The 13,565-nt window shown below is 42.6% G+C and overlaps 1 protein-coding gene across 1 annotated transcript in view; it reads left to right on the top strand.

Annotated features, from left to right (window-relative positions):
* Positions 1–12,395, top strand: part of PPP1R14C (protein phosphatase 1 regulatory inhibitor subunit 14C) — a 73,084-nt gene extending 60,689 nt beyond the window's left edge. The window contains exon 4 of the mRNA XM_054022565.1: positions 11,037–12,395. Within this exon, the coding sequence (XP_053878540.1) occupies positions 11,037–11,111 (75 nt within the window). The 3' untranslated portion in view covers positions 11,112–12,395. The remainder of the gene's footprint in view (positions 1–11,036) is intronic.
* The last annotated feature ends 1,170 nt before the right edge of the window (positions 12,396–13,565 follow it).

The raw sequence follows: 13,565 nt of genomic DNA, 5'->3' as shown, positions 1-13,565 counted from the left end.
AGTGAACCTGGTGAGCTAACGGATATTTTGGCTTTATGCATAAAACTGCAATAGTTGAAGTACTAAAATGCATGATCAAAGCTTTTAGGTTACTGAACAGTTTATTTAAAATAAAGCGGTCCCCATTATAAAAATCAATACTTTCTGAACAAATGCCAAATACTGGTATCTAAGATACTGCAGTTGTGGGTGGGGAATGCATGGTAGCTTGGATTCCACTATTTGGTAACTGCTGTAGTCAAGCAGTGCTTGACAGGGGGGTGTGCCGTTATTAAACGAGGCTGTGGGCAACATGGTTCTGCTTCAAGGGAGAACAGGGCTGAAATGGTTGTAATCTGAGCTGCTTTCTTTAAGGTAGAATACTGAAGCAACCTGTCAGGCAAAACCTCTGTCATGGTTGAAAGGACAATTCTTTGTCTATTTCTGCCTTAAATTCTTATGGAACCTTATACTGGAGAAGTCTGTTTATGACCAACTGCTGCAGCCATGGCCAACGAAGTCTTTTGTTTGTGATGATGGAAATGTTGCTCAGAAAGGCTTGGATACTAATGCTTGTATAGCTTATTCTTCAGTGTGATGGAAATGGTAGACGTGAGACATTGCTGGGATTCCTCCAGAGATACCAGGCTAAAAGGCCAAGTCTTTCTGATGTGTCTCTCAGTAGTTGTGCTACGTTTGAGATGACCCAGTCAACATATTCCAGCAAAGGCCATTGAACTTGAATTATTTTTCATGCTATTGGTCTGGATGACTGATCTGGTGTCAGGAACCTGATGTTGCTGATGTCTCTTGGCCTCTGAGGTGGGGGAGGTGGAGAGAGGAAGAGTGAAGAGATGCAGAACAGGATGCTAATAGCTCAAGTGGACTTATCGAGATTGGCTCTGAATGTGTCTTTTTTGTTTTAATCTTGCAAGATTACCCCATTCTCCCAACTAGATAAATGTGTGAGGATGGCTTTTTTGGGAGCAAAGGGTAGGGCAAGAGGGCTAACTAATAATTAAAAAATTAGTTTAAACTAAAATTGTTTTGCTTAAAAATCTGTTCATTATACCAAAATTCTGTCTAGATTTTCTGGAGACAGATTCAAATTTTATTTTTTTATCTTAAATATACACATGACACTTGAGAATGACGTGGTGTTCGGTGTTTAACATAATTTTAGAAAATATCTGTATGCGTGAAGGAATGCACTTACAGTAATAAAGACAGGGTTAATTGGTATGGCAGCTTAAATGGAATAGTACATAGATTTGTGTGTGCACTAATGTTAAACCCACTAATGTTAAACTGAAAGCGAAGAGCCAAAGTTTGAAGGCACTATGATAGGGGATTAGATTTTAGTATTCTAATTTCTTGGTCCTTGACTCATGTGCCAGTGAAGTGGAGGCAATGCTCTTACCTTGAAGAGTCTCCTCTCACTCCCTTGGTGACCCTTTGAGCTGGCATGGGAGTAGAATTGACAGACTGCAGTGAGCAGGGTCTCTTCTTCCTCTGCCAGTGGGGTAATCTGCCCAGTTTGGGGTTGAGAAGGGGAAAAGAAAAAAATCCTGAGACATGGAAGAAAAAAATACCAACTATATAGAAAGTGTGTGTGTGTATCTGGCTGTTTATCACACTAGCATGTGAATTATTTCTATAAGAGCAAGAGGGTGTGTGTGTGCGCGCGCACGTGGAGAAAAGTGTAGTGTGTGGCATTTCTCCTTCTAAGGAGCTGTAACTCAAACATGGTAAGTTCTATTTCTGGCAAGGACTTAACGTTTAAAGATCTACCACCTGAAAAATGCTTGTGATCCTGAGATCTAAGTAGAAAAAATTAATGTAGTATGAAATCTGCAATTGTACAGCACATGAAAGGAAAGCCAGTAAAATCAAAGTTTAGTAACTTGAAGCTACATTATATGGATAAGGTATCATTTTTGCAGATTGGTCACCTGAAGTCAGTTCTACTTAGTTTCCTCAACTCTCTTAGGAGGCGGAAGGTTAAGGAAAGTTTCAGGAGTTACTTTTGTGCATTTATACTCAATGGCTTTTCCGATCCGAAGAAACAGAATTATTTAGGTCACTCAGCAGGTGGCAGGTTTTAAGGTTTTCTCTTTTAAATTATCCAAAATAATAATAGGCACTAATTTATAAGTGTTTATCTTTCATCAAAGTAAAATACAACTAGACTCCTGAGCATACGCAGTTATTCTAAAAGCTTAGGTTGTGTAAGACAGCAATTGCTGCTACTTTCACCTGAACGAAACATGTTTAAAGCCGGCATATTGCAGTAAATTATCATTTTCATAACTTTATAAACTTAATTATTCAAATAAAGAAATATCAGTCATTCAATAGTCTCAAATCATTTTGATTAAGAAGGTATTATGGATTATAGTTTGGCTTGCATCTAAAATAAGACCCACTGACTAAAAGCTATTTAAATATATTCAGTGTAACATCTTAATCAGGAAAAATGTGTAATGTGACTGATATGTCCCCTAATCTCAGAAGCAAGTTTGGCCATGTGTGCCAGGAACTAAAAATGTCTTCTGGCCATATGATGTCAACTTCACTGTGTTTCTATAAAACAATGGCTAAGAGGCACACTTTGCAAGCTACTGTTAGATCTTAAAGTATAAATAATAAAGGCCTGCTTCCTTAATGTGATTAGGTCACACCTGCTGAAGAGAAACTGAGATACTTCTAGAAAACCCAGGCTTGGGAAGAGAATACAAGTTTAAAGAAAAGCCTCCAAGTCTGGTATGCAAACTGAATTTTTCAAACTTGGGCAAGACTTTGAATTGTATTGCTGAAGTCTTTCCATCACCTAAGAGTGGATACTCTTTTCATTATACACGGTTCAAAAATCGGGGATCCTTCTGTGACAAAATGAATATTTTGGGGTGAATGAATATTTTGGAAGACTACTGTAGCTCCTTTTTTTTAGATGGACGGAGAAACTTAAAGAGCATTTTAAGTCTCATCTGCAAAATAACTGTCATGAAGAGGTGAGGGTCCATGTTTTCTTTACCCATGAGGGTCACTTAATAAATTTTCATGTTCCAGTTGATTTTAATATTTATGTATTCTGCAAGAACTTGAGCTTCTGTGCTCAAAACAGCTAGCCATTCTCAGAAAAGAATACCATCCCTATACTCTAGCGTTTGGAAGAAGCATGGCCTTTCTGCACTGTTTTGGGAGTGAGAAGATGAAGACCGATCTGGGGCAAGTCAATATTTCTGTTCCTCAAATTCCCTGTCTGTGGGGATGCTTACCCTGAACCACAGGGGGTGTTTGTGGTGATAAATTAATGTTTGTAGCACTCATGTTGCAGTGATAAGCACCATAGAAAAGCCTCTGGGTATTGTCACCTGTCAAGGAGGACACTAGAACTTTTTTGACAATCTATTGAAAATTGAATATTAAAGAACTGTTGTGGACCTGAAAAGAATGAGTTTTTTATTAAGGCATCTATTTTGAAGAAGTTGAGGACTCTGTCTGTATTAATTTTTGAGAATCTGCTACTGGTGCAGCTCTACTGTTGGTAGCAATACTGAGAATGCTACTATTAGAGGAAGTCTAAGAAACCTCTGGCTGGTCTACATTAGTGCTCGCGCTGGTGGGGGTGCCACAGTGACTAGCACAATGGTAGGAGATTTCCTGTTGTAAACAAGGCCAATGAGGTTGGTAATTCTGATAATTCATGTCTAGGCTGTCTCTGACTGAGGTGGTGTGTATGTGTACACATACCAGAGATAGAAAACAGTTTCTCTTAAATTTTGTTTTTGACAAAATGCTAGAAAACTTGTCTTTTTACTCTTCCTTTTACCCTTTATTTTCCACTGAGAAAAAGGAGGAAGGGAAGAAAAGCAAGGGGAAACCGAAAGCACTGAGTGGAAACATCAAAAAAAAAAATCTCACTGGAAACTTTGAGAATTATTGGCATTTTTCAACCAGTCAAACAGTGTCTAATGGCAAAGGTGCAATTGCCCCTTCACTGCAGCTCTTGGGCAGGAAACTATGTGCTTAACAACATCCTATATCCATGAGTAGAGTCAGCAAAAGAAAGTACAGGACTCTATTAGTTAAGTGACTTAGTCAGTACCCCCTGGCTACTTGAACAGTTAGAGCATTTCAGAAATTTTCAGTCCTGCATTGGGAAGAATGCATTTGAGCTGGCATTTCCCTACAGATCTATTTTTCCGAGTTTAATTTCTAACTAGAAGAAATGATAGCTTTGTAACAAAGCTTTTGGACTATGGTTTGGGCCAAGTGTTTGGGCATGCCTCACACAGTCCACATATTGTGCAGTTTACTCTACAGATGTGTCCAGCAAGTTCAATTTCAAACTAGAAGTTTACAATCTCAAAGCCAAAAAATCATAAATTTGCTGCAGCCTTGAAATTTTGAACTTGTTACTGTTGTTTCATCTTTAATCACAAGGTTGTAATATTTACTGTTCAAAACCAAGTAGGAAACTAAACACCAAAGAAATGCACCTTTTACAAGAGAGGAAATGCAGTAATCCAGAGTATAGAGAACATAGGGGCAGTTCTTCAGATGGTACATAAATTCTTAGCTCCATTGAAGTAAATGGAGCTATGGCAGTTTGCAGCGGCCGAGGATCTGCTTCATATTGTACAGTGACACTGGAGAGCACTAGATTTGCACTCTTTTAACACCACAAACATAAGCAAAAGACCAGAAATGTGTTTCCATTGTAGTGGTGATGGTGCACTGTGTGGGGGAGAAGAAACAGCGGTGCCTGTGAATAGTTCAGAAGGTGTGGGAATACTCAGGGTATACCTTGCGCAAGCCACTGGCTAAATGCCACAATAGAGATGGGAAAGGTCAGTCCCAATGAAGTGGCACTATCCCCTGGACAACTTGGAGGAAGGGATTATGTCTCCGTGAGCAGCTTAGTGTGCAAGAGGACTGCTATCCACTCACACTTTGGACCAATATAGGTTGGGGAGAGAAAGTAGACCCATTGCTCCACCTCCTTCCTTCCCCTTTTGAGGCACCTGTCACCACCCTGCTCCACCAAGGGACCATAGTGGGAACAAACCCTGCATTGTCTTTAGCACACTGCTGGCAGCTGAGGCTTTGTATATTTTCTCCCCCACACACACCTGTGTAAAGACCTGTCAGTCTGTTTCTTTGAGACCAGGTGGGTGAGGCAATATCTTTTATTGGACCAACCTCTCAAATGTCCTGGGACCAACACAGCGATAGCTCGCTGTTCTTGTATTGCTCCAGCTGATCAGTGTCCCTCTGAAGAGATGTCCTCCGCCTGTGCCCAGTGTTGCTCAATGACCCCATCAGGAGTTTTACTTGGTTGTGGAGAGCTAAGACTGTGGAGGGAAAGGTTACTTTGTGCGAATGAATACTGCCCTTTATTTGGCTTGTCTAGTAAACCAGACTAGAAATGCTTCTGTATAGGATTCCAAGTATTTCTAGGATAAGAGGATCTTATCACAAGTATCCTGTACATGTGGAGAAACATCTGTTGGGATGGTGTCCAATTAGACTCTGGAACTAATTGGAATAACTTAAACCAGAAACTTGGAATTCATTGTTGGTCATTAAAATAGTGAATCACACCTCCAAAGGGGAGAGGTGAAATGACTTCCCCTCTTGCTGAATTAGCATTTCATCTTTTTTTTAAAAAAAATTCTGCTTTATCTGAACTGCATGCCTTTGATTCTAGGAAAAATGTTAGAGGGGGGAGACTGGGAAAAAGCCTGAAGGTCTGAATATAAATGAATTCAAATGAAATATAGATTTAGTCTCTCTCTCATGCAAATTTGCTCTCTTGAATTAGAAAGGCATGTCTTCTAGAAACAATGGCCTCCCATGGTTCATTAACGGGGATCTCCACATTTGTAACAAATTGTGTTTACAGGTGACCTCAAAAGAAATTAAATGAGGTTTGTGCCTTTTTTTTACTGCTTTGAAAATAAAGGCCTTACTTAGGTGGTTCTTTGTGTTTTCTTCTTTAAAAATAAGAGGGGTGCCAAGTTTTGCTGCAGGGTAGGGTTACCATTCGTCTGGATTCCCCCGGACATGTCCGGCTTTTAGAATTAAAAATAGCGTCGGGGGGGATTTGTAAATGTTCGGACTCCCTCCCTCCCTTCCCCTCCCCCCATGCAGCACGCGCAGTGCTGACAGGGCAGCCGGCCAGATGGTGCCACTTACATGGGGCTCCGACAGCCAGAGAGAGCCCCTCCTCTGCTTCCTCTGCAGCTGAGATTACTCCCTCCCTCCCTGCATTCGCAGATCACCAGCCGGCCGTTCGTACCGGCAGTCTGGAGCTCCTCCCCCTGCTCCTCCTCCCCGGCACGCTGGTCTGAGCGGCAGGGTAAGGGAGCCAGGGGGTTGGAGAAGGGGCCTGGAGGTTCTGGAGGGGGAAATCAAGAGACAGGGAGGGGGGTGGTCAGGCGTTCGGGGGGGGGCTTTCTGGGAGGGATAAAGTTTTGGGCAGTCAGGGTACAGGTAGGGAGTAGGGTCCGGGGGGGGGGGCAGTTAGGGGACAAGGAACAGGGAGGCTTAGGTAGGGGGTAGGGTTCTGAGGGCAGTTAGGAGCAGGGGTCCCAGGAGGAGTAGTCAGGGGACAAGGAGCGGGGGGGGGAGTTTGGAAGTTCTGGGGGGGAGCTGTCAGGGGGCAGGGGTGGGGAGAGGGAGCAGAGGGGTTTAGATGGGTTGGGAGTTCTTGGGGGGGGGGCTGTCAGGGGGTGTGGAGTGGTTGGATGGGGTGTGGGAGTCCCGGGGGTCTGTCAGGGTGGGGGTGTGGATAAGGGTTGGGGCAGTCAGGGGACGGGTAGGGTCCTAGGGGGCCAGTTAGGATGAGGGGAGGGTCTCAGGAGGGGGCAGTCAGGGAACAAGGAGCAGGGAGGCTTAGGTAGGGGGTGGAGTCCTGGGGGGCAGTTAGGGGCAGGGGTCCCAGGAGGGGGCAGTCAGGGGACAAGGAGTGGGGGGAGGGTTGGGGGTCCTGAGGGGGGCGGGGAGTGGGAGGGAGTGGGAGGGGCAGGGGCGGGGCAGGGCAGGACAGGGGTGGGGCTCCTCCCATCCTCTTTTTTGCTTGCTGAAATATGGTAACCCTACTGCAGGGACTCCTTGGAGATATCGAAGAGCGGACTTTCTTAGCCCTTTGATTCTTAACAGAACTGTTGTTCCTGAGTGTTTCTCAGGCATATGAGTTAAATAGATGTTAACAAAACCTCGGAAGGGAAGTGTTTTGGTTTTTAAAAAAATCAGGTTCTTTAACACAATCAGCTTTCATTTGCATGGTAACTGTCAAACCTACCAATTCTCAATCCTCGTCAATCAAGCAGTCCAAGAAAAAGAAGGTAGAGAGAACCAGAATATTTACTTTTACATTAGAAAGTGGGAAACCTGTTTCTGAGGATGTGTGTGTGGGGGAGAGAACAAATAGCCCCCCACCTATTAAGCTGCCTCCTTATACAACTGTAAAGATAAAAGGTGCAAACAACCAATTTCAGTCCTTTCTGTGTAGCATTTAAAGAAGGCAAAGGGCCATTGCTGTGCCAGAAGTATTGAGTTAGCTAAGTTGGTGAATATAAAATGCTTCATAATGGTTTATTGTGCATTCATCTTCCCATCTCCCAATCAGCCAAGGAAAACAAATCTGCAGCCTCGTGAGATCCTTCTTGCTTTCTCTTTGCATGCTTTCAAAGCAAAGAACAGCTGAGTATGTGAGCAGAAAGGCACAGCTGTGTATTAGTATCTGAGTTTTATGCAGGCATCAGGTGCAGAATGATGCCCAGTGCAAAGCAAAAATGTGCTCGAAGCACTCTGATTAGGAGCTTGCTTCACTGCATACCTGTGGCATATATTAACTACTGCATGGTGTGAAGTGTTTGCAACCTACAAATGCATTGATAGTCGTAAGTTTATATTTTAGAATTCCTTATCACAAATACACTTGCTCCTGAGGGGGAAATCATTTCTAATAACTTCATTTATTTCCTTAAACCACACACATTACCATTCATTTATCTCCTTTCCTGATCAACATCCTTCACTTAGCTTAGATCTGGCTGGGGATTTCTCTTTTCCACCCACCAGCCAGCCAAATCAGCTTATTTTGATGTTGGGAGTATTAAGCAGCAACCAGCTGAAATTTCCAATGTAAAATGAAAGCCTCTTGCTCGGTATAAGGCGTAGGAGGGTTGTGGTTCTACTTCAAAGAAGGAGGGGGAAGCCCTCTTTGAATTTCTAAAACAGTGTTTCTTCTACTGATTGCTCATAATCTCCCAGGCATATGTTTGCTTTCATTTTACACAGAGATTTCAGCTGAAAGTAAGCTGGCCATAGTTAAATTTGATATCAAAGGGGGAAAACTATTGAACAGCTCCTCTAGGAGGAGGGGTGAGAGAGGACTTGGTGGAATTCCATGGCCCCATGTCAAATAGGAAAACTTGAGCATGCCAATATCAGAAGTGCTCATTTCTTAGGTACACAGGTTGCTGATCAGCTCTTTTGTGTCCCATTGACATTAAAGAGTCAGCCAAGTTCTGAGCTCGATGTTTTGCAGCTGTCTATTCAGGGGGCAAAGGAGAAGTACCTGCAGCCTTTTATGGGAGCGGATATGGAAGTTCCAGGCATTTAAAAAGGGAATGGGAGACTGATCAAATAGGGCAGAAAGGAAGGGAAAACAATTTCTCCTCCTCCTAAAACTATTCTAATCCAATGTTTGAGACATTGATGCATACTGTTTTTCATTTGGGACAGTTGAGGGAAAAATCTATTCCATGTTTTAAAAAGTCTGTTTCCCCTAATCAAATCTCTTCTAAATGGGCAGGGAGGAAACTTGCTTTCCTTCCACTGCATTGGAATAATGTGTTGAGACTCATGCAGTCCATCCAGAAACACTCTGACCCCTCTCTTGAGTTAAATATATATCTAACCATAAATGTTACTCATAGTGACATCTCCCATAAATACTGTAGCCCTGATAGCAAACAAACTTAAGCATTTGTTTTATCAAGGTTTCAACATGTGTATTTGAGCCTATCAGTGTGGCATGTAGATGCTGACTTTGTTCACTGGCATTTCTAACCCTCCCCCCGGAATGAAACTTGGAAGTGCAACTTTTGTTATGGGCTAAGCAAAGGGCTTTATTTTTATTTAATATCACTATAGCGACATTAATGAAGATATCTTTTAAATCTAGGTCTGAGTACTTTCAATTCCAAAATGGAAATGAAAGTAATCTTGTCAGCTATTTCCTGGCTTGCTATATTTCAGTATTTAAGAACTTAATGGCCAAGCTGACACTCACATGTGCTAGTACTTGCGTCAACAAATCACCATATGTTTTTACAGTACTACAGATGGCACTACTGGTAAACTCAATTATCCAAAAGTCTCAAATGACATTAAAAATCTTCAGATTTGTTGGAATTCCAACTAAAACAAATTTTGGGAGCTAATCAAAATTTTGATTCAGGGGATAAACTAATTTTGTATAATTCGTTTGATTTTTACCTGTATTAAGAGGTGATATTGTACCAGAATTCATTAAATGTAAACTAAAAGCTATGATCATATACAAATGTTAGTAGATAAATAATAACACAGCAATTTTAAATTGTGGCCTATTTCTGCAAACCCGTGACTCATAACTAGTCTTTAAATGTGAAAGAAAAACCCGTTGAAGTCAGACTACTAGCTTGATTAAAGACCAAGCATGTACATAAGTTTATTATTATTTTAAACAGCACTGGCCCTTTTTAAGTTTAAAAACCATCCTTAACCACTCAAATTCTATCTAGATGTTAGTTGCTGGTTTTGCCTGGCTACACTAGGTAAACTTACATATATGCATCCGAAGAAGTGGGCTGTAGTCCACGAAAGCTTATGCTCTAATAAATTTGTTAGTCTCTAAGGTGACACAAGTACTCCTGTTCTTTTTATGGTGACCCAGCTTCCACAGAAATTGTGAAAGCACCATTGAGAGACCTCATGTGGGCAAGAATCCCTCAGCCAGACCCACTATTATTGCGTCAATTAAATTTCCTTTAATTTAAAAAGGTGGTAAAATGGGGTTTGGCTCTGGGACCCATGTAGCACTAGAGGGAACCCTAGTGTGACTGCTTGTTTGGCAAAAGTGAGGCTAACAGTGATGGGGAAAGGGAACATTTTTGGCAAGCTTTTCCATTGTAGATGTGACATAAATGTCAGTAATTTCTCAGTAGTAACCACTATAGTCAGAGGTTTCATAATAACTTCATATTTTTCAAGATTGTAGCTTTCTGAAACTGTCCTCCTGGGCATGAAATTCCCTGAGCTTGATCTTTGTCTGAAGGTGAAATTTTTTGAGGGCAGGTTACCAAAATAGCCTCTGTGTTTGAGGAAAGTGCAGGTGAAAACACCTTGTTGCACTTAAATTTTAACTCTGATCTCATACAGAGCTACATTTTTAAAAAAGACTAAGGGCATGTCTACACTTATCAGTAGATTGGCAGCGAGTGTTGATTTAATGGGTCTGGTGAAGACAAGCTAAATCAATGGGAGAGCACTCTCCCATCGATTTGTGTACTCCACTTCCCCGAGAAGCATAAGGTGTAGCCACCACTGTAAGTGGATCCAACTACGCCGACTTCAGTTACGTTATTCACGTAACTGAAGTTGCATAAGTTAGATCGATTTACCACGGAACTGGAGACCAGCCCTAAGTTTGAAACATAACATTTGACATGAGCTGCTCCTTCTAGCTTTTGAAAAAAGCTGCTCAGTGGACAACTGTCAAATAGACTTGTGTAATAAAAGGGTAGAAGATGAATAGCAATTGAGTTGTATTGCACATGGAGGGAATAATGAGTTTCTTTCTTTTCCATTTCATGATGGAAGTGTGCATATAGCTCCAAGAGCTCATGTAAATTCCACCGTATCAGTAAAATCTTATCTCCTGGATAAGCTTGTACAGTTTGCTTTAGTATTCCTCCTTTAAAAAAAAAAATACAAACCAAAACTATGATGTCTTGATGATGCAAAATATTGATTATTTCTAATCTTTTTTTTTTCCCTAGGAATTTATCAGAGAACTGCTAACTCGGATAAGAGGGATGAGAAAGCTAAGCCCCCCTCAAAAGAAGAGTATATAACTACTCAAATAGTAGCACTCCTACAAGAAACCTAGCAAGGGAAATGGGACTTTGACTACAAGACCTTTATTAAAATAGAATTGTCTTTCCGAGCAACTTTTGTTTGGTTTGGTTCAGTTTTGACATTTACTCAAGGGAGTCCTATTTCATGTGCTTTTAAGGGTTTTTTTAAGTGTCAATTTTTTTATCAAGGATACCAACATTTTTGGATGCTGCTCAACTATCCTACTAAAGGATTATTGAACCAGGTGAAGAACCCAGGCATTAGTGACCACGCCATAGCAATGAAGGGCAGCAATCCCACATGGTGAATCAGAAGAGCATGTAAACTTGCAGATCTAGAAGAATTGTCTTTTTATTTTCCCCTAGCGACTAGTTGGATAACATTTTTAGTTGGTTGTACATTTAACTCATGGATGTCAAGTTTCTTGTGCTTGTATGTACATAAGTTGTAAAGTGGGGGTGTGAATACTGTTTCACGTGGCCGGAAGGGGAGTTGTTACAGTAAACTATTTAAATGGTGGCTGAAGCAAACGTGTTACCAGAGGGCAACCGTTTAGATTACCAAAATGAGTGCTGCCATTTTATAAATCCATTTTTAAAGCACCGAGGTGAAGAATTTCAGCATATCTTCTCATACAGAAAGCAACATATGAGAACTGGGGAGTTTCTTAAGGGCTTAATTTGTAGACTTCTAATTGTTTTATTGACTTTGATGCTTTGCCAGATCATTTCCTCTTCACCTCACGGTGTGTTAGAGTTGTATTAATCTACTGTATAAGAGCCTGACGTGATACCTTGAGAAATGTCAATCACCATCTAAAAAATGTTTCACAGTGTGGGGGAAAGAAGTGCTACCAGAACAAACTAAAAGCACTGTTTTGCATTGGAGGTTTTAATGCAGATCCCCCTCTCAATAAGGAACAGTGTAGCATTTGTTTATAGCTCTGTCCCCAGAACTATGGGGGACTTGTTAGTTATGGGTCCTCCTTTCTTGTGAAAGCAAGAATGGAATACTTTCAGTGGATCCCTGACACTTCTTAATTAAGGACATTTTCCAGATGTTCTGTAAACTACCATATGCCAGTAGATGAAGTTAGTCAGGCATTTTATATCAAAGGTGCTCTGAACATATTTTTATTTTTAAAAATAAGAAATACATGTTTGTGAATTTTATGTATGCTGGCAAGCTTTTTTAAATGTATTTAATTTTGTAATGTTTATCAATGATTTTATTTACCAGATATTTACTCAAATAAATGGAACAACTTGTGACTCTTGTTACATCTACACTTCCCAAAGCTACTAGTGCCTATATTCAATGATAGTTATACAGATGTATACGCAGAAGGAACGAGTTGGTCAATACATGTCAGTCCAGCTTACGCTGGCCTAATACCCTGGCTTGGTGGGGGGAGTTGCTATGAAGAAATTGTTATCTGGAGAATTCCCTTTCTTTTAAAAGTCATCTGAAAGGGAGGAATTTTTTTTAAATTATTTTATTTAGTTATTTGCTGCTCTATAATGGATAGAGCCTGAAAACTGCTTTCAAAAAAGCCTTCCCTGTTTATTTTTTACACTAGAATATTAGGAATATGAAACTTTCTTTTCCTGATGTGCTTTGGATGACTAGGGTTACCATACGTCCTCTTTTTCCCGGACATGTCCGGCTTTTCGGCACTCAAATCCCTGTCCGGGGGGAATTGCCAAAAAGCCGAACATGTCCAGGAAATGCCGGCCGGGCACTTCCCCTCCCGCAGCTGCTCTGCTCCTCCCCTGACTCTTCGGCTCTGTTTAAGAGCCGAGCTGCCCGAGTGCTATGGGCTTCAGGCAGCCCCCTTGCCTCTGGACCCCAGCCGCCGGCCAGGCACTTCCCCTCCTGGGTTGCAGCGGCGCAGGGTCCGGAGGCACGGGGGCTGCCCGAAGCCGGTAGCGCTGGAGCAGCTTGGCTCTTAAACAGAGCCGAAGAGTCAGGGGAGGAGCAGAGCCTCCGGCCGCGGCGGCTTTGCTCCTCCCCGACTCTTCGGCTCTGTTTAAGAGCCAAGCGCTACCGGCTTCGGGCAGCCCCTATGCCTCCGGACCCTGCGCCGCCGGAGCCCGGGAGGGGAAGTGCCCGGCTGGAGGCGCAGGGTCCGGAGGCAAGGGGGCTGCCCGAAGCCCAAGCACTACCGGCTTCATGGTTTGCCGGGCAGCCTCCAGACCCTGCGACCCCGGCTGGGCGCTTCCCCTCCCAGGCTCCAGCTGCGCTGGAGAAGCGCCGGCCAGGGGCGCAGGGTCTGGGGGCTGCCCAGCAAACCGTGAAGCCGGTAGTGCTCGGGCAGCCCTTTCTGCGTGGCTGGGAGTGGGAGGGAGGAGGGGGCGGAGTTAGGGTGGGGAAAGGACGGAGTTGGGGCGGGGCTGGGGGGGGTGGGGAAATGGGTGGGGTCAGGGCCTGTGGAGGGTCCTCTTTTTTTA

Source organism: Malaclemys terrapin, chromosome 3 (assembly GCF_027887155.1).
Source record: "Malaclemys terrapin pileata isolate rMalTer1 chromosome 3, rMalTer1.hap1, whole genome shotgun sequence".
Classification (NCBI taxonomy): domain Eukaryota; kingdom Metazoa; phylum Chordata; order Testudines; family Emydidae; genus Malaclemys; species Malaclemys terrapin.
This window is presented reverse-complemented; position numbering and strand designations above follow the sequence as displayed.